The 22834-nt window shown below is 41.6% G+C and overlaps 1 protein-coding gene across 1 annotated transcript in view; it reads left to right on the top strand.

Annotated features, from left to right (window-relative positions):
• ADGB (androglobin) overlaps positions 1–22834 on the top strand; it is a 443164-nt gene that overhangs the window by 129226 nt on the left and 291104 nt on the right. Inside the window, exon 9 of the mRNA XM_073672692.1 lies at positions 7107–7229. Coding sequence (XP_073528793.1) covers positions 7107–7229 — 123 coding nt within the window. The remainder of the gene's footprint in view (positions 1–7106; positions 7230–22834) is intronic.

Below are 22834 nucleotides of genomic sequence, written 5' to 3' on the forward strand. Positions count from 1 at the left end.
GTGGTCAGAATTGTAAAAATTAACGTGCAAACCACCTTGGGTTGTAAAGGGGTTAAAACCCATCTTGCGTGAGAATATATGTGAATCTAATGAAAATGTAGAGTCCCTGTGGGTGGAGATAAGGGGAGTGGGAAAAAATAATAAATTACTGATAGGGCTTTGTTATAAGTCTCCAAAAATAATGGAAGCAGCGGGGAATATCCTCATAAAGCAAATAGATGAAGCAGCGACTCAAGAAGTCATTATTATGGGGGACTTCAACTACCCTGAAATATATTGGGGAACAGAAACCTGTAGTTCAAGCAAAGGTAATAGGTTTTTGACAACTATGAGAGACAATTACCTTTCACAACTGGTTCAGGACCCAGCAAGATGGGGGGCACTGCTAGACCTAATATTAACCAACAGGCCAGACCGCATATCAAATATACGAGTTGGGGGTCACTTGGGTAATAGTGATCACAAAATAATAAGCATTCATGTATCCTTTAATAAGATGTGTGGTAGAGGGGTTACAAGGACACTAAAGGGTTGAGAGATGATCTTAGTGCAATAAACTGGGACGATATCCTGAGACATAAAACTACACAAAGCAAATGGGAGAGATTTATTAGCATCCTGAATAGGACCTGTGCACAATATATACCCTATGGGAATAAACATGCTAGAAATAGGAGGAAACCACTATGGCTAAATAGAGCTGTAAGGGGCGCAATAAGTGACAAAAAGAAAGCATTTAGAGAACTAAAGCAAGTAGGTAGTGATGAGGCATTAAATAAATACAGAAAATTAAATAAATTCTGTAAAAACCAAATCAAGGCAGCAAAGATTGAGACAGAGAAACTCATTGCCTGAGAAAGTAAAAATAATCCCAAAATATTCTTTAGCTACATAAATAGTAAAAAACTAAAAAATGATAGTGTTGGCTCCCTTAAAAATAGTCTGGGTGAAATGGTGGATGAGGATGAGGTAAAAGCCAATATGATAAATGATTTTTTTTCAACAGTATTTACACAAGAAAATCGCATGACAGAAAACTTGATTAGTCATGACAAAAATTCTCCATTAAATGTCACTTGCTTAACACAGCAGGAAGTACGACGGCGTCTAAAAATCACTAAAGTTGACAAATCCCCGGACCCGGATGGGATATACCCGCGAGTACTACAGGAATTAAGTAACGTCATAGACCATTATTTTTAATCTTTAAAGATTCCATAATAGGGTCTGTACCACAGGACTGGCGTATAGCAAATGTGGTGCCAATATTCAAAAAGCGGACAAAAGCTGAACTTGGAAATTATAGGCCAGTAAGGTTAACCTCTACTGTGGGTAAAATCCTGGAGGGTTTCCTAAGAGATGCTATAATAGAGTATCTGAAGAAGAATAATAACCTCATGACCCAATATCAACATGGGTTTACGAGGGACCGTTCCTGTCAAACTAATCTGATCAGCTTTTATGAGGAGGCAAGTTCCGGACTGGACCAAGGAAATGCAGTGGATGTTGTGTATATGGACTTTTCAAAAGCTTTTGATACGGTTCCACACAAAAGGTTGATACATAAAATGAGAACAATGGGGATAGGGGAAAATATATGTATGTGAGTTAAGAACTGGCTCAGTGATAGGAAACAAAGGGTGGTTATTAATGGAAAACACTCAGACTGGGTCTCAGTTAATAGTGGGGTACCACAGGGGTCAGTATTGGGCCCGCTTCTTTTTAACATATTTATTAATGACCTTGTAGGGGGCATACAGAGTAGTATTTCAATATTTGCAGATGACACTAAACTCTGCAGGGTGATCAATACAGAGGAGGACAATTTTATATTACAGGAGGATCTATGTAAACTAGAAGCTTGGGCTGATAAATGGCGAATGAGCTTTTATGGGGATAAATGTAAGGTAATGCACTTGGGCAGAGGAAATAAAATGTATAATTATATGCTTAATTGTAAAACACTGGGCAAAACTGTCACTGAAAAAGACCTGGGTGTATTGGTGGACGACAAGCTCACGTTTAGTGGCCAGTGTCAGGCTGCTGCTGCAAAGGCAAATAAAATAATGGGATGCATTAAAAGAGGCATAGATGCTCATGAGGAGAACATAATTTTACCTCTATACAAATCACTAGTGCGACCACACTTAGAATACTGTGTACAGTTCTGGTCTCCGGTGTATAAGAAATACTTAGCTGAACTAGAGCGGGTGCAGAGAAGAGCGACCAAGGTTATTAGAGGACTGGGGGGTCTGCAATACCAAGACAGGTTATCACACTTGGGGTTATTTGCTTTGGAAAAACGAAGGTTTAGGGGTGATCTTATTACTATGTACAAGTATATGAGGGGACAGTACAAAGACCTTTCTACTGATCTTTTTACTCTGAGGCCAGAGACGGGGACAAGGGGGCATCTTCTACGTCTGGAAGAAAGAAGGTTTAATCATAATCACAGACGCGGATTCTTTACTGTCAGAGCAGTGAGACTATGGAACTCTCTGCCGCATGATGTTGTAATGAGTGATTCACTACTAAAATTTAACAAGGGCATGGATGCCTTTCTTGAAAAGTATAATATTACAGGTTATATATACTAGAGTCCTTGATAGGGCGTTGATCCAGTGAACTAGTCTGATTGTCGTATGGAGTCAGGAAGGAATTTTTTCCACAATGTGGAGCTTAGTGTTTGCCACATGGTTTTTTTTTGCCTTCCTGTGGATCAACATGTTAGGCTATAGGTTGAACTAGATGCACTTAGTCTTCCTTCAACCTTAAAAACTATGTTACTATGTTACCAATTTTCTAAGTAAATATTTTTCTAAAGCTGCTATTGACATGTAATTTTCACCAGATGTTGGTAATAATAATCCATCCAAGCCACACAGGAAATGGAATCAAACCATAGATGTCCATAAATGAATTTGTGTGGAATAATGAGAAATGGCACAGGCAAAAAGTATTGAACACGCCTACTGAAATTTATTTAATACTTCATACAAAAGCCTTTGTTGGTGATGACCGCTTCAAGACGCCTCCTATATGGAGAAACTCGTCACATGCTTTTCTCAGATGTGATTTTGGTCCATTCTTCCACACAAACTCTCTAAAAAATATTAACTCTGAGCTTTAGTTCTTTACATAAATTTTCTATTGAATTTAGGTCAAGTGATTGGCTGGGCCATTCGAGCTGCATTATTTTCTTTCTATGAAACCAATTGAGAGTTTCCTTGGCAGTGTGATTAGGATCATTGTCTTGCTGAAATGTCCACCCTTGTTTGACCTTCATCATCCTGGTAGATGGCAACAGATTTTTATCAAGAATGTTTCTGTACATTTGTCCATTCATCCTTCCTTCTGTTATATGAAGTTTACCAGTGCTATATGCTGAAAAACAGCCCCACACTATGAGGTTCCCACCTTCAAACTTCACTCTTGTTATAGTGTTTTTGGGTAATATGCAGTGCCCTTTGGCCTCCAAACATGGTCTTTGTTATGGCAGTGTTCCCTATCTCCAGTCCTCAAGGCCCACCAACAGGTCATGTTTTCAGGATTTTCTTACTATTTCACAGATGATGAAATTATTGCCTGTGCAGGAGATACAATTATCACCTGAGCTATACTAAGGAAATCCTGAAAACATGGCCTGTATGTGGGCCTTGAGGATTGGAGTTGGGGAACCCTGTATTATGGCATCCAAAGAGTTCAATTTTTGTCTCATATGACCAGACTATATTCTCCCATTTTTTCACAGATTTGTCTAAATGTTGTTGAGCAAACTTTAAACGCACTTGAACATGCTTTTTGTTCATCTATGGAGTCCTGTATAGTGAGCGTGCATACAGGCCATGGAGGTTGAGTGCATTACTTATAGTTTTCTTTGAAACAATTGTACCTGCTGATTCCAGGTCTTTCTGCAGGTCTCAGCATGTGGTCATTATTTCTTGGACAACTCTTCTGATAATTATTTTCACTCATCTGTCTGAAACCTTGCCTGGGAGCACCTGGTTGTGGCTGGTTTTTGGTGAAATTATGTTCTTTGCACTTCTGAGTTATGGCCCCAACAGGGCTCACTGGAGCCTTCAATAGTTTAAAAATTCTTCTGAACCAATATCATCAGTATGTTTTGCAACAATAAGGTTGCAAAGGTCTTGAGACAGCTCACTGGTTTTACCCATTATGAGATGTTTCTTCTGTGCTACTTTGGTAATGATACACATTTTTATTGACCATCAGTTGAACCAACTGATATTATTTTTCACTAAGTGGCAGGATTGCTTTCTAACTACTGATAGATTTTCACTGTTATGACTTTCCATGGCTTTTTGCACCTATCTTTCTTCATGTGTTCAATACTTTTTCCCTGTATCAGTTCTCATAACTTGATTTATGGACATCCTATTTCTTTGTCTGTGTGGATTGGATGGGCTGTTACTGACATCTGGTGAGAATTGCATGTCAGTTGCACCTTTATAAATATATTTACATAGAAAATTGGTGACATGTTCAATACTTATTTCACTCACTGTATATATATATATATATATATATATATATATATATATATATATATATATATACGTATATACATGTATATATACAGGTGCATCTCACTAAATTAGAATATCATCAAAGGGTTAATTTATTTCTGTTTTTCAATACAAAAAGTGAAACTCATATATTATATAGAGTCATTCTCAGTGTCTGTATTATTCTGTATATTGTGTGGATTCGCTCAGGTGGGGACGCAGTTAAGAGGCACACTTAGATTTTCAGTCCAAGCTCAGTGTTTTATTCACACTGGCAGCAGAAAAAAAACACAGTCTTACATCAGATAAAGCAAAAGTCCAGCTTGTGTCCACAACATAGGTTAGGGCCTGGACATGCCAGTCCATTCAGGTCTGATATTGCCATAAAACATCCCTCAGCTCTTTCCCACCCACCAACACACACTGAGGAGTTCTGGCCGTCTATTTATGCTGTCCTAAGACAAGCAGCTGTGCAATCCGGGTGTTGCCCCAAAAACCTGCAATAGCAGAGAAGGTCCAGGCCAGGTTTTGACCTTCTTCCCTGCTGTTTACCAGTGCAAAAGGCACTTGCTGGAAGGAATTCATCTCCCATCCAGCACCATACCCCTCACTGCAGTCACAATATATACAATGCACAGTACTTCTGAGTATAACCCTCAGTATCTGTATTATTGTATTATTCTGTATATGTACACTGCACAATACCACTTCTCCTGTCCTGTTTATACACTGTGTATGTGTTTATATATACTGTATATGTATATATATATATATATATATATATGTGTGTGTATGTGTTTATACACACACGCACACTGCACATTGCCACTTCTCCTATCCTTTATGCTGGTTATAAATCTCAGTGTATTCTTTTACTTTGTATCATACTATTGTGGGTGTGTCATACTAAGTAAGGGGCTCTCGGGGCCACCATATTGCGTGGGGAGCTGTGGGTGCCCTTATACTCAGTGAGTAACTAGTGAAATCCCTCATACTCAGTAGGCCATTTTACTGAGTGGGGTCTGCGGGGCCATTATATTGAGTGTAGGGCCCTTATTCTGAATGAGGGGCTTATGTGGGACCATTATACTGAATGGAGGTTGTAAGGGCCCCCATACTAAGTTGGGGCCTGTAGTAGCTTTTATACTGAATGTCAGTGGCAATAGAGAAGAAGCTAAAGGACAAAAACATTGAACAATTATAAAGGCTTAGAAGACTGCATGGGAACTGGAATAATTTACGGCAAACTAAAATTAGAAAATACTAATATTACAAAAAGCACCAATAGTTCTGACTATACATGACTTTTAAACATAGCTTGTTCATATATAACCTGCATGATTTAGGCATTGAGTTTCTTTAAAAACAGAGTGATCTATTTCAAGTGTCTATTTCTGTTAATGTTGATGATTATGGCTTACAACCAATGAAAACACAAAAGTCATAAAAATACTTTATAACAACAGCTTGAAAAATTATTTTAAAATCCCAAATATTGGCCTTCTGAAATGTATGTTCAGTAAATGCACTCAATACTTGGTTTGGGCTCCTTCTGCATCAATTCTGCATCTGCTTGTCGGCAGAGGGAAGCATGAAGTGCTCTAAAATTTCTTGGTAGACAGCTGCACTGACTTTGGTCTTGATAAAACACAGTGGACCTACACCAGCAGATGACATGGCTCCCCAAACCATCACTGATTGTGGAAACTTCACACTAGACCTCAAGCAGCTTGGATTGTGGCCTCTCCACTCTTCCTCCAGACTCTGGGACCTTGATTTCCAAATGAAATGCTAAATTTACTTTCATCTGAAAACAACACCTTGGACCACTGAGCATCAGTCCAGGTCATTTACTCCTTGGCCCAGGTAAGATGCTTCTGGCTTTGTCTATTGGTCATGAGTGACTTGACACAAGGAATACGACACTTGTAGCCCATGTCCTGGATACGTCCATGTGTGGGGTGGCTCTTGAAGCAATGACTCCAGCAGCAATCCATTCCTTGTGAATCTCCCCCCAATTTTTGAATGGACTTTTTTTAACAATCCTTTCAAGGTTGCGGTTATCCCGGTTGCTTGTGCACTTTTTTCTACCACACTTTTTCCTTCCACTCAACTTTCCATTAATATGCTTGGATACAGCACTCTGTGAACAGCCAGCTTCTTTAGCAATGACCTTTTGTGGCTTACCTTCCTTGTGGAGTGTGTCAATGACTGCCTTCTGGACATCTGTCAAGTCAGCAGTCTTCCCCGTGATTGTGGAGCCTACTGAAAAAGACTAAGGGACCTTTTTAAATGCTTAGGAAGGTGTTTTTTGTTACTTATTCTAATTTACTGAGATCATGAATTTTATGTTTTCATTGGCTGTAAGCCATAATCATCAACATGAACAGAAATAAACACTTGAAATAGATCACTCTGTTTGTAATGACCCTATATAATATATGAGTTTCACTTTTTGTATTGAAGGACTGAAATAAATTAACTTTTTGATGATATTCCAATTTTGTGAGAAGCACCTGTATACCGCCTTTCTTGGCAGATTAGCAACCATCCAACTTTTTTAATCTTTTTTTGTCACAGACAAATCAGACCCAAAGGATGCTGGGAAAAAGAAAGGAGAAAAGGAGAAAACCAGATCAGCCACTCATTCTGCACGCCCTCCTTCAGAGTTATGTAACCCTCTTCAGCAATCTCATCAGGAGGGTAAGTAATTAGCCAGCTAGATGCAACCATGACTTTATGTACCAAAAATAATTTTTTTAAGGTATCTAATTAGGTTGTTTTTTCTTTATTTTAATATGTTTGTTTGCCTTTGCGCTTTTCTTACACATGCCACTTCCTGCTGAGCTGCCCATAGTTTCACTATTTTGGGGAAATGATTAAGCCCAGCCAGTCTTGATAAAAAAAAGCTTGCAGGAGTAAGATGCACCTCATTTATGCCTCTTAATAAATAAGGGACATCTCTTTCTGTGGATACGCCAAATAATGAAATCTGGCTTCAATTATAGTATATTTAAATGGGCCGCTTGTCACCCAAACTGAGTGGCATTTAAACGTAAAAATATTTGCAAATTATTGCGTAACTTTAGTGTGCACCATTAATTGTGACTTTTTTGCATCAGAAACTTGGCTTAGGGAGAATGAAAAAATTGGCTTAATTGCGAGATGCAGTCTTAACATACAAAAGTCATCATGTATCCTTCCACACATATGGACCCCGATTTGTCGATACCAGCTTTGTTCACACCAGTTTTGATGAAGGAGTGTGGTGGAGTCAGAGGCCCCTGATTCATTAAGAGATGAATATCTCTAAATGGATCAGGTGGATCATCACCACATCCCATCCGGCCCTCTTGCAGGCCCACTTCCATCCATTTTTGTAGAGCTGAACAAATCTGGCAAGCAAACGGTAAAATTCGCAAAAGTTGTGCGCAACCCTGTGTTGCACTAAAACTTTATGACTTTTCAAAGTATTTACTCCAATTTTCTGGAGTAATCCCTTTAATGAATTGGCCACATCATATAATAGTGGCTGCAGAGCTGCATAAAACGTAGCTTTTATTTTTTAATTTCTTCCCTCCATTGTGGAGATTTTCGCTTATAAAGTTTAGGTTATCATTTATGTTATAGTTCTGGTAACTTTGCATTACCAGAAATTTGTTTCTAGGGGTGTGTACTTCTTCCTCTGCATGAGATTGACGAATCATAAGCAGGCAGCAACACGCAGGCGATAAAAAGAAAAAGCCTTCCTCTTCTCACTGATCTCTGCAGCTACTGTTTAGAGATAGAGAAGAGCTGGGTTATGTATCATTACAAATACTTCTAGATCTCATATCACAGCAGTCAGTGTGGGAGTAGGGTGAGAGCTAACAGCACTGTGAAATGAGATCTGCAAGTATTTATAATTATAAATAATGTTATGTATCATTACAAACACTTCAAGATTTCATCTCACAGTGCTGTCAGTGCTTTGAAAAAAAATCTATGGAATTTGCTAACCAAAGATATACGTCATCTACTGGTACTCAGCCCCATATTGTGGTGCTACATTTGGCTTACCCAACAGCTGTTCTTATTAATTCCATATAAATATTATGAACCATATGACAAGTATGTATTTAATTTACTCTGTTGGGTTTTACTAATTGCAATGTTTGTAGTGATAAATAAATGTGCTGTTATGACATGAGGCTTACTTCCCATCTGGAACAGAGATTATGTATAGTTATTTGTACTTTAAATGAAATTGCGCTGTTGCTCTTGTAGCATTTTGTGACATGATATTACATTTCCAGCAGTAAATTTATCAGCAATGCCATATTATTCTGCTAAAGGACACTTTTCCTTTTTTGAAAACCCAACCAGCAGCTGCGCTTTATTTAAAGCTGTTTGGGTAAGGAAATGACAGCTATAATGAGGCAGCTGCACAGGTCGGTGTTTTGGACTTGTTTACTTGGAGTAAAAGCCTGATAAATTGCTATAGCTTGATTTTCAGAGATAGGATCATTTTATCCAAGCTCTTAAATAAAGCTGCTTTGTTTCAAAACATGTTTTACTAAAAAAAAAATAGTTTTGCAACGGTTTCATAAATAAGAGATGTGTATACTTTTTGGACTTTATACAGTATTTGGACAAACTTATTACTGCATGAAACCTTATGAACTCAAATTTTCATCATGTCCACAATACATGTAATCTACCTAATTAGCTATGTGGATCTTAAACAGGTCTACTGTAGTATCACAAGAGCACAGGTTTGTAAAGTATATTAATTGGCAAAGAATGGTCCTGTGCTATCTCCACTGTTTCAATTATTTGCACAGGAGCTCTTGTTGGTTGGCATTAGAGGTTAGAAGATCTTTTGAAATTCGAATTTGCATGCTGCGCCAAATTTTCACAGAGGTCAATTCACGGTGAATAAATTTGTACTAATCTCAATACTGGAAAGCTTGTAATTGCTTTGATAATACATGTGCGGGAGAGAAGAGATAGACACTACAGAAGAGTTAGAGGACCTCACTTACCATAAGAGCTTACACTCTGTAGGAGACAAAGAGAGAGAGGAGATACCACTGACCATAAGAGCTTACACACTTTAGGAGAAAGAGAGATAGAGGACTCTGCTCATCATAAGAGCTTAAACTCTATAGGAGAGAAAGAGAGAGCGCAAGAGAGAACCCCAGTGACCATAAGAGCTTAAACACTACAGAAGAGAGAGGACCCCACTGACCATAAGAGCTTACACTCTACAGGAGAGAGAAGGGACCCCACTGACTGATCGTAAGACCTTATGCTCTATAGGAGAAAAACCCACTAATCATAAGAACTTATGATTAAAAACTACAAAAGCTAGAGAGAGGACCCTGATGATCATAAGAGCTTACACTCTACAGGAGAGAAAGAGAGATGACCCTGCTGATCATAAGAGCTTACATTCTACAAGAGAGAGATGGGACCCTGCTGATCATAAGAGCTTATACTCTACAGGAAGAGAGAGGACCCTGCTGATCATAAGAGCTTACACTCTACAAGAGAAAGTGAGAGGACCCTGCTGATCATAAGAGCTTACACTCTACAGGAGAGAGAGAGGGGACCCTGCTTATCATAAGAGCTTACACTCTACAGGAGAGAGAGAGGGGACCCTGCTGATCATAAGAGCTTACACTCCAGAAGGGTCATCTCTCTCTCCTGTAGAGTGTAAGCTCTTACAATCAGCAGGGTCCTCTATCCCTCTCTTGTAGAGTGTAGGCTCTTATGATCAGCAGGGTCCTCTCTCTCTCTCCTGTAGAATGTAAGCTCTTATGATCAGCAGGGTCCCATCTCTCTCTCTTGTAGAATGTAAGCTCTTATGATCAGCAGGGTCCCATCTCTCTCTCTTGTAGAGTGTACGCTCTTATGATCAGCAGGGTCTCCACTCTCTCCTGTAGAGTGTAAGGTCTTATGATCAGTCAGGGTCCTCTCTCGCTACCTTTTGTGGTTTTGTAAGCTCTTATGATTAGTGGTGTCCTCTGCTATAGAGCATAAGGTCTTACAATCAGTGGAGTCTCCTCTCTCTCACTGCTTTAGAGTGTAAGCTCTCCTGATCATCAGGGTCCTCTCTCTACATTTTGTAGTTTTGTAAGTTCTTTTGATGAGTGGGTTCTTCTCCTATAGAGCATAAGGTCTTACAATCAGTGGGGTCCCTTCTCTCTCCTGTAGAGTGTAAGCTCTTATGATCAGCAGAGTCATCTCTCTCTCCTGTAATCATAAGAGCTTACACTCTACAGAAGAGAGAGAGAGAGGAGCCTACTGATCATAAGAGCTTACACTCTACAGGAGTTAGAGACTTACCCAGTGACCCTGGTGATGGAGAACGACTCTGCTGTACAAGGATTACAGCTGTGTGAATATCCTCCAGTAAGAAAGTATAAATTCTGGCCTAACAAAACAGCGAGTGGTGACAGCAAGAAGTGCGGTGTGGATGTGCGAACTGACTGTGGGGCACGCTTAGCTCATTGTCAGCCTATTGCAATAGGTGAGAGGACGAATGTGTGTAAGAAGCGGAGTCCCTCTTTGCAGTCACAACCTAGTCACATGTACAGAGAGTGGGCAGTGTTCCTGACACAGTCCATTTTCAATTTTCCAAGGTCTGTGTTTATACCAGGAAGAGAACATCTTCAACTTGAGGGTATGTGCACACGATGCAGAAATGAGGCAGAAAATTTCTGCATCATTTCTGCATCTCCCTGGCAGAAAAAACGCATGCAGATTGTGCATGCGTTTTTCCTGCAGAATACATGCGGATCCACATGCGTTTCCGCATGCAGATTGACAAGCGCTTTCCAGGCGATAGCATCACTTGGAAAGTGCTTGACAACTAGGTCACACTGTATAAATCCATGCAAACAGCATGGATTTATATAGTGTGACCCGAGAGAATGGTTAAAAATAAAAAATAAATGTATACTTTACCCTCTGATGGCCCGCGCTGTCCTGCTCAATCCGTTCTCCCTCGCCGGCAACTTTGAATTGAAAGACCTGCTGACGTCAGCGTCACTTGACCCGTCACATGACTGTGACCTCAGCGCAGGTCCTTCAACTCACTGCAAAGTGCCGGGAACCAAGCAGGAGCGCTGCGCGGGCCGACAGAAGGTAAGTATACATTTATTTTTTAATTTATTCTTTTTTTACAGCTTTTTTAATGGTACCTGGGTGTGGATGAGACTCTCCTCTCCTCTACACCCGGGTACCATCCGCACATTAGAACGCGCCAATAGCGCAAGTACAAATGCAGTCTTGCGGAATTGGCGCGTTCTAGTGCAAGTCAATGGCGGCGAAAACGCCGCGTTTACGCAAAATTAATTGACATGCTGCGTATTTTTGAGCGCAGCTTTTGCGCTGCGGAAAAATCCGCATCATGGGCACAGCACATGCGGATTTCAATTGGGGAACATTGCTGCCCCTCTACCATGCGTTTTTAATGCGTTTCCGCAACTGCAAAAACGCCGCGGAAACGCATTAAAAACGCATCGTGTGAACTCAGCCTAAAGGAGACCTATTGGGTATGAAAATAACAAAAGTGATGACAGTAGATGAAACACTTTTGTCAAATATTTGTCACTAGCAATTCAAATGACTTCTTTCAATCTAATGTGCCCACAATGCAGAAACACTCCATATTTTTCCTGAGCGTTTCTGCTTCTCCCTGGCTGTTTGTCAAGTGTCTTTCCAAGCGATTTTAGCATCACTTGGAAAAGTGCTTGAAAGTTGGTCACACAATATAAATCCATGCAACCGGCATGGATTTATATTATGTGACCAACATAATGTTAAAAAAAAAGAATTAGAATGTAAAAAATAAAAAATAACCTTATACTCACCTTCTGATGGCCCCCGCACTGCTCCCGGTGTTGCTGCTGGCTCTGTGGCGGGTATCGGTAATGTAAAAGGACCTTCCATGACGTCAGCGGTCATGTGACAGGTCATGCGACTGCCAACGTCAGCGGTCGCGTGACCTGTTACATGACCGTTGACGTCATTTTACATTACCGGTACCCGCCACGGAGCCAGCAGCGATGCCGGGAGCAGAGCGGGGGTCATCAGAAGGTGAGTATAAGGTTATTTTTTATTTTAATTCTTTTTTTACTTACTGGTACCACGGTACCTGGGTCGGATGAGAGTCTACTCTTCTCCAGACCTGGTTACCATCCGCGCATTAATCGCATAAGATCCGAATGACTACATGTAGTCATGCGGATCTTATGCGATCCAATGCAAGTCAATGACGGCGATTTCGCAGCAAAATCGCACTAGAATTGGTCTTGGTGCTGGTTTTACCGCAATGCGAATTCGCAGTGGAAATTCCTGCATGATGTGCACTGCCCATGCGGATTTGCATTGCAGTAAATGGCAGACATATTACAAGCAATTTGAATGCGTTTTTGCAGCAAAAATACGCTGCAAAACGCATTAAAATCGCTTCGTGTGCACATAGCCTTAGGGTGCTTTTGTGTCGCCCCTGCGGGTTCAGTCGCCACAGAGGTACTGCATCTCACCCAGAGGTGTGGTATCCCACTCTCAGGTAAGGATGGAGTACTGCCTGGGACCCACACACTTGCATCCATTACACTCCACTTCAGAGGGAAGGGCGAGATTGCTCCTAAGGGAGAGCACAGTCCCTAGTCCCTAGCTGGAGGGTAGGACCATGTAGTGGGTGTGGGTGGAGGAAGTAGTTTAGGGGAGCACTTCAGTGGGAGTATAAGAAAGCAGGGAACCATCTAGAAGCAGGAGAGAGAACCAGTCAGACAGAGGAGAAGGAGTGGGAGGAGGAGCTCTGTAGGAACTCTGCTGAGAGGAACAGGCCTAGTCTGAGAGGCCCAGGAGGACAGACTGAGAGAGGATGGGAGCAGAAGGAAGGCTCCAAGAGGAACAGAGGGGATCCCAGGGGCACGGGAAGTGCGGATGCTACCCGTGCGCCTGAATCTGCAGGAACGTGGAGGGATCAGGCCGCAAAGGGGACCGGCCCCTAACTAGTGGAGAACTACAAGTCTCAGCTAGAAACCGGAGGCTTCTGTACTTTCAGGGTGCAGCTGTTCACAACCGCAACTACATCGCTAAAAAGGTAGCCACATAGGATTCAGGGGACTGCAGGTTGCACGCCGAAATCCGAGGTTACCGGCTTGGGACACTGGTTGTGAGGCGAAGGGCAGGAGGGTGAGAGCCAGCGCAGGAAGACGACCGAGGAAGGCACACAGAATGGGATCCCGTTATGTACTCCTGAAATACCTGAGGGATTGCTGAACCCCTTTCTTGGTGAACACAGGACGACGTGGGAGGTTACCCTGGTACTGGTAGCCTGGAGTTCAACAACTGTGAGTACAATCTTGAAGACTGCACCCCACTGTGTCCTTGAATAATTGCTGCGCCATCACCAGCCCTGCACTACACAGCACCTGCAACATCTACCTCATAACATCACTATCCTGCCCTGGAGCTTAGCTCTACCTGTGGAGAGCTGAACCAACTCTGCTGCGTCACCATCAGCTCCAGAGGATCTGCACCGCAGCGGTGGCCCCATATAGCCCCATACCACAGGTGGCATCATGAACATTAAACTATAAAAATGTTATCCCCCTTTTCCAAAATCCCCTTTTTATTGACCGCCCTGGGTCACGGACCGGGTCACCGCCACTGTGACATCCCCCAGCACCGACCGGCCCGGCTACCGCGTTTAGGGATAAGCTCGGTGGCCCCGTCAGGGAAAACGTCTGAACCTCCCGCAAAACGGGATTTCGATATATGCGGCGACAAGGCCATAGACTATAATGGTGTCTGCAGAGTGATTGTGTTCTCTGACGTGCATCATTTTCGGGAGTTTACGCCTACTGGAGGCGAACAGTCAGACGTAGTAGACTGCATCTGAATGTCTGCCTTCAGTAGGCGTATACTCCCAAAAATTGTGCACATTTAGAGATCATGATTGCTCTGCCGGCTCCATTACAGTCTATGACACCGTCGCCGCATACGTCCGAATCCCGTTTTGCAGGGGGTTCTGACGTATGCCCCGACGGGGCCACCGAGCATGTCCCTTAAAACAATGTGAATGCACCTTACGACTGCATTCACATATCCATGTGACACATCTGTGTGCTGTCCTGTTTTTCTCAGATTTCACATTGATCCATAGAATTTCATTGATCCAAACACACATCAGTTTAAGTCTTCACCCACACGTTTGTGATGCATGTACGTGTTATATCCGTTTTTTTCATGGATACAGCACATACCCATTATAATCTATGCTGCTATTCACATATTTGTTTTTCATGGACCATCTGTCCGTGCAAGACACACAGACTGTACATTTTTTTCCGGCAGTATGAATGACAAGGGCCAATATACCGTAAGTCTATGGGTCCATCAAAAACACGTACAGCACATGGATGGCATCTGTGTGCCATCTGTGTGCTGTCCGTACTGATGGTAAAAATGGACACACGGATGACACACTAATCCAAAATGGACTTGTGAATGAGGCCTAAAACGGATCCATGTCTTTTATCTGCGAGACTCAGAGCTTGTCCTATTCTCATCCGTTCTTGTGGATCAGACTCGGCATTAAAGTCTGTGGGGATTTATGTAAATCGAATTAAATGCTGAAGACATACATTTACTTCAGTGTTCAGAGTTTAATCCAATTTTAACTGACACATTGTTAAGAGTCAGTGGATAAAAAAAAAAGTTCAGTTTACCAAATTCATTAAAAAAGCAAACATCCAACTTGGTGTGATTGGGGTGTGTGACAGAGCATGCCGGGGCAGCAGACCAATCCAAAAAACCTTTGAGACTGGGAGTCTATTCCATTGAACATAGATATGATTCCGTAGAGTCTTCTAAGTGGCCACAACAAAAGGAACAAATCCTGGAGCGCCACCCGGTAATCAAACGCCAAGGAAAATACAACACTTGTCCTTTGAATAGCTACTCTTATCCAGCAGAGTATCCAAAGTGGGTGACAACAGTACATGGCAGATGATCACCAGTCTCTAAATGTCCAAGTGGCACCAGGATCTGGCCTCAGCAGCAGATCCTAATCCTTCCAAAACATAGCACCAACAAAGACCCCCAAACATGTGTCTTCCTTTTTCTACCTTCTTCTTGGGATCAGCCCCTGGTTGGGTAGAGTTACTCACACCCCACCCCCTGAAATGCCTGGTACATTCAATTCAAAGAGTCATAGAAGGTCCCTGAATTCTTGCCTCTGGCCAGTCTGCAATGTTGTGTATCAGGGAGGCCCCCTGAAGAGAGGAGCGAAGACACACATAACCCACCAGATGCAGGACAGGGAATGCCAATGGAGGCCTAATTATATTATGGATATGGAGGCCAACTGGGGTAACACATTGTTACACTCGGAAGCAGTTAGGATGTCAGAAGGACTATGATGCTACTTGAATGAAACCTGAAAAAAAAAATATTGGTCTGTTTCTCTCGGATGGTAACAATCATACAGATGTGTGAATGTAGCCTTAAAGTGACAGACTTTACTTTTATCAGAAAGAGCACAAATTTGATAAATGTTATTTAGAAGCCATGATGCCCCTTGTAATAAAATGTGTCTGTGTGTAATGCAGCAAAAGAAGGCATTAAGAAAAGTTAATCTGAGTTTCTCACTATCAGACTAAGGAGAAGAGAAGCTGTGACATGATTGCAGTTGTTGTTCCTAGCCTTCTTCTCTATAAGACACAGGAATCTATCTTATATCTTGCTTACCTAACTTCATGCATTATGAAGGTAACAGCGCCTCCCCTGTGTATAAAAAATAACAGCACCTCCCCTTTATATGAAAATAGTATCCCTTCCCCTGTGTATGAAGATCACAATACCCATATGTTTACTTGCTAGATATTCCTAGTCTCCCCTCACACAGTGGTATCAGCCATTTGGCAAGCAGGAAGTCTCACTTAGCTGTCTGTCAGCTAGTGAGACAGCAGAGAGCCCAACTTCAGCCTCCTTCTTAAAAGGTCAGAGCTATTATCACTAAATTTGAGAAAGGTTATGTACTTTGCTCTCCTTTTATGTCATACAGCCTTGCCATAATTGATTGGTCCTCTTTAAGATCTACAAGTCTTTGCCACGAGGTTGACCGTTGCAATCTAGTACAGTTTATGGCATTTCCTGCTCTAACATATGGTTATATGTAGGTAAATCCATTTAAATCTGTTTCCAATTCAAAAAGACTGTATATACAGCATATCATGTCTGGTGGTCTTATATGTACAGGAATGGCTTATTTTCTACCAAGCAACATTATGCCAATGTCGCCGTCTGTAACAACAAGATTTTCAAAACAGCAGTAACAGTATTGTCAGATGCTTCTTAACTTAAGCAATTGGCTAACACAGATTGACACAATGCCAGTGGCAGCACACTGGGTATATCTGGAAGAAAACAGATGGCATGCACAACATTATAGGTACATGTTAAGCGGGCAATGTATCCTGTACCAAAACAGTAACACATAATTGCTGTTGGGCAGTCACAAATATAGATTAGTCATGTGTTACATCTTTATGCCTGAAATGTACATTGCTTTTATATTATACAATTGGATGGCGGAGGTGGCTGTGCAGGGCAGTACTGAGTTTAGCATTAAAAATGTATCATCTTTTTAATTTTATTATTACAAAATGCTAGGAATCTTTATAAAAATAACAGATTTTTTGCTTGTGGCAAAAGAGGGGATGGAACATCTTGCAAGCAGCACCTGCGACTCACTGAATATTTGTATAATTTAATTTTATGTGAGATACAATTAAATAATACTTTGAACCTTTAGAAATAAATACATTTTTGGTTGGATTCACACAGAGCTATTTTATGATGTTTTTCAATAGTTTTGTGTTCTTTTTTCTGTGGCCACATGGGACTGTAAAGGTTTCACCAATTTAAGATACACTAGGTAACTGCTCTCCGAGTGGATGCAGAGAAGCTAATTAACCAAATCTGCTAATCTGGTTGATAAACTTCACTCAGAGACTGAACCACACAAATGGCATACTTTATTATGTAGATGACGCACCTCCAGGGCCGTGGGGTACCCGGCAGCCGGGCCCCTGGTTGCTGGGGGACATCACGGTAGCCGGCCCGGTCCGCGACCCAGGGCGACCAGTAAAAAGGGGGAATTTCTATTTATATGGGGTTTTTGGAATAGTGTTCGTGACGCCACCTGTGGAATGCGGCTAAGGGGAGCCGCCGCTGCGGAGCAGTCCTCTGGAGCTGGTGTTATGGCAACAGGGATGGCGTGGCTCTCCACAGGTAGAGCTAGTTCCAGGGCAGCGTGGGGTGTAATGGATGGTGGTGCAGGAGAGATGGGACCCAGCCGGGTCAGAGGAAGAACAGACACACACACCGGGGCTAGTTTCAGTACCTTTACTGCAGATGGTAGTCAGGTACGGTCCGGGGCACTTGTAGGTGATGTGCACTTCTGGTCTTACTCACCAGTGAGCGGGTGTAAGGCCTCCTTCCTGTATCTTCCTGTCTCTCTACCTGGAGCTTCTGACCTGCCTGGAACAGGGTCTAGCTCCCTTGATGTTTCTCTCACCCGTCTTGCTTGGCGGCGAGGGCTTTCCCACTGGTTACCACGATCCCTGGAGGCTGGGGCCTTCGTGGTACCTAGTCCTCTGAGTGTGCGCTATTCACGGGTGGACTGAGGGATATGAAATCCTCCTCAGTATGCCGGATTCCCTACTGGGCATAGAGATCCCAATAGGCTCGGGCCCGGTGCCCGGCTTGCAACAGGGGACGAACCCTCTGTGATTCCTCTGTCCCTCATGGCTGTTCTCTTCCTTCTTGCCTTCTAGCCCACTCTAGGCTCTCACTGGCCAGACTAGCCCGCAGCTTGGGCCTAGCCTGGCTTTCAGCCACACAGACTTCAGCTTGTCTGGTGCTGCAGCATCGTGTCACACTCACTGCTTCCCACTGACTGACTTCCTGAACTCCACCCCCCAGTATATATATACCTGACAGGGCTCCATCTAGTGGACTTGGGTGGAGGTGTCTGCATGTATTGAGGCCACTGGGGAGAATCCATCTGTGCAACACCTAGAAGTTCTGTGACAGCCTGCAGCCGCAGGGCGTCACATAGACATGGGGTTAAATAGCATTCTCCTTCTAGGTGGTATTAGTAAAATTTATTGCTCTTTTCTGATAACTCGGCACGCTGTAATTTGTTCATCCATGTATCTTTTGACCTTAGTAACGCCTTAGGAATTCCGATTGGAGGAGTGAGTTTGTCTTTCAGCGCCATCTTTGCCAACTCGACATGAATCTCTCTGTTATCAGCCGTGCACATGCATACGTCATTCCCAGGAAATCATTTAGTTGTTCGTGTCTACAAATTAGAACAGAAGCTGTTAGTTATATATTCATTAACTATTAACATAATCAATGTGCATATACACATTTGCATACATACATACACATAGATTATTCCATCATCTCTATATTGATTCACACTGATTAGGTAATCTATTAAAAGAAACTAATTGATTTTCTATAATATATATATTTTACTTTGACAGGACTTTGAAGTCTATATATTGTGATGTAAATTGGTAAATTACACTCCATATTCAGTCTTAACTCTTAACCCCCTTGTGTCAACAACAACATACAAGGGACAAATACCACCACACCATGAGAAGATCACATTTGATCACCACATAGTGACCGAATAATATCACCTGCAAGGGAGAAATACTGCCACACCATGAGCAGACCACATATGATTACCAAATAGTGACTGAATAATACCACATACAAGGGAGATATACCGCCACATCATGACAAGACCATATATTACCTCCACATAGTGACCGAATAACACTATACTGATTAATATAAACCCCAATACTAATAACACTAATATTACCACTTGTGACATTATACTCAGGAGCTCTGTATACAGTGTACATGTAATAAAGTGATCACCAGTGACTTTATACTTTGTATATTGTGTATAGTGTACCTGTGTACAGGTAATACAGTGACTTAACAAGATAAATTGTTCTCAGTGGGAGAAAAAAAAATATAATCTTGCAGTTATGTTACCTTTTAATGGCTAACAAAAATAAAATAAGTGATGTTACAAGTCAAGCTTTCGGGACAACTTAGATCTCTTCATCAGGCATTAGTGCTTAATTCATTAAGAGGTGTGCACCTCTTTATGAATCAGGTGCCTCTAACTCCAGCTTGCCCCCTCATCAAGACCTGTGTGAACAATGTTGGTCTTGATGAATCGGGTCATTAGTGGGAATATTTGCCCTAATCTTTGAGGCATCATAATACTTAATTAAATAAAAAATGGCATAAAAAATGTGACTAAAATCGGCACAAAACACATTATATTTCCATTTCTCCATTACTATCATTTGTGCATTGTTGACAATGGTTTGTTAATTATTTAGACAGGTGTGTGAATAATAGTCCATTTCAGATTTGTGCCTCCTTTCTGCATTGTCCAGACACCTCATTCTTTGTGGAGCTGAGCAATGGTTGTTTAGACGATTGACCTGCCCACAATGAGCCTCTTTAGTCCGAAAAAATGTAGTCATCAGCTGGTTGTCTTGCACTGATTTTTGCAGAAAGGAGGCACTTGTAATGAACTAGTGCTTTGAAAATGTAATTGTCCCTCTCCCTATTTTTCTATTTCTACTACTTGTTCCTCTCCCTATTTTTCTATTTCTACTACTTGTTCCTCTCCCTATTTTTCTATTTCTACTACTTGTTCCTCTCCCTATTTTTCTATTTCTACTAATTTGCTTCTTTTTACTGTTTTAGATCATCGAACTAAGTTTAGTATAAAATAAATACAACATGAAAAAACTGAAAACACAAAATGTAACTTTTCAATGATCATTCCATTTATTGAAGAAAATGATTAATTAAAAATCTATATCACCCATGTTAATAAGAAATCCACCCCCCCACCTAAACCTAATAAATTGTTGTGCCCTCCTTGGCAGCTACCACTGCAATAAAACATTTGTGATAACTTGTGATGATCGACCTGTTTCATTGCAGTGGGGGAATTTTGGCCTACTCTTCTTGGTTGAATTGAATTGGAGTTTTTTTCCAGCATAAATTGCCTGTTTAAACTATTAACACCCCATTTTCGGATATATCCATCATGGAGCGTGTCAGGGTGTTCGGAGTGTGCTCAGTAGCAAAGATAATTGCACCATAAAAGGTGAAAAATATCTTCTCGACTTCACATATGGCAGTCAACTAGATCCCTGGATCAAGATTTCATTCACAGAATCTACTACCTGTAATTAAAAATGAGGAGGGAATCGATTCATAGGACCATAGTCCAGCATCCACATGAGTAGACTGTGGCTACCAGACAGGAGCCTTGCGAACCACCTTTAACCTTCCAGAATCCCCAGCGCCACTTCTGATTTGTAAGCACAGCGTTATTGCGTGACACACGCATGACGTCATGTCGTACCTACTATTCAGAAGAGGCATGAGGAGCCCATCAGGTAGGAATTGGTTCACAGGGCTCTCCTACAGCTACCATGGACTACAGACATGTCTAGGCTATGACTACCTTTCTGCAAATCGGTTTACTCCTCTCAACCCGTAATATATTTTCAAGACATCCATACTGTCCTTGAATTTGTTAGTATATCAACCATAACGAAAGTTCCATAATCTGACTTCTTATACAGTAAAGAATCACCATCTCTTATGATTAAACTCCTTTGCTGTAGATGTAGAGGATGCCCCCTTAAAGGGGTTTTCCCATGAACAAAAGTTCATTTTAATCAATAGATCTTGGAATAATAATACCTTCCATAATTGGATGTATTTAAATAAAATGTTCCTGTGCTGAGATAATCTTATAAATGTGTCCCTGCTATGTACTGTGTAATGGCTGTATCTGACCGTACAGGAACATGGTCTGATCATACCACATACCACATTTATAAGATTATATTTTATTTAAACACATCCAATTGTAAAACTTATTATTATTCAAAGATCTATTGATTAAAATGAACTTTGGTTCATGGGAAAACCCCTTTAATCATAGTAGGCTTAGGTTACAAAAAGTATTATCACAAAGATTTATGTTCTGTACATTCATATATTTGAACAATGTAATTAGATCAGATCTAAACTGTAATTTTTCCAAACTGAATAATCCAAAGTTTGATAACCTGACTTGATATTGCAGTCCACCCATTTCTTTACTAACCTTGGTTGCTCTTCTCTGCACTCACTCTAGTTCAGCTGTGTCCTTCTTATACAGAAATTAGCAAAATTGTACACAGTATTTTACATGTGGCCGTACTAGTGACTTGTACAGAGTCTGGGTGTTTGTAAAAAGATAAGAAAGGATGACGTTTAGGATCACAGTGTGGCTCCATTTTGTTGGTGACTGCCAGGAATACTGACAAGTAGACAGTGTCACCGAAGACGGCCGGCAGCACCAATTCTGTTAGTTGGTGCTGCTCGCTGTATTATAAGCTGGGGACAGATACATGGAGTGTATCACGTGCACAAGTAGATACGCCTAGCGTAACACACGCTGGGATTAGATACAGGGCTAAGTGTAGTGTATCACATGATGGGATTAGATATTGGGCTCAGCGGAGTGTATAACACATGATGCGATTATATATGCAGTATCTAATGTATGTAAGATGTGACCCTGCTCAGTCTTCTTCAATGGGAGCAGTGGTGTAATGCATGACCCCGCTCCATCCACTGTATTACTACTACCATAGAAGTAGACAGAGCGAGGTTACCAATTACACTACTGCTTCCATAGAAGTGGACCGAGCGGTGTCACACATTACACCACTGCTCCCATAGAAGTGGATGTATCAGTGTCACACATTACACCACTGCTCCCATAGAAGTGGATGTATCAGTGTCACACATTACACCACTGCTCCCATAGAAGTGGATGTAGCAGTGTCACACATTACACGGCATGGTGGCTCAGTGGTTAGCACTGCAGCCTTGCAGCGCTGGGGTCCTGGGTTCAAATCCCACCAAGGACAACATCTGCAAAGAGTTTGTATGTTCTTCCCGTGTTTGCGTGGGTTTCCTCTGGGTTCTCCGGTTTCCTCCCACACTCCAAATGCATACTGATAGGGAATCTAGATTGTGAGTATGTAAAGCGCTGCGGAATATGTTAGCGCTATATAAAAATAAAGATTATTATTATTACACCACTACTCCCATAGAAGTGTGTCACCCCCTGCCTGGATGCCACAAATATTAAAGGCTGTGTCTGAGAGCAGGAGGGAGATCCC

The sequence above is a fragment of the Phyllobates terribilis genome, unplaced genomic scaffold (genome assembly GCF_046119375.1).
Source record: "Phyllobates terribilis strain yellow unplaced genomic scaffold, ASM4611937v1 Scaffold_3__8_contigs__length_932513732, whole genome shotgun sequence".
NCBI classification, from domain to species: Eukaryota; Metazoa; Chordata; class Amphibia; order Anura; family Dendrobatidae; genus Phyllobates; species Phyllobates terribilis.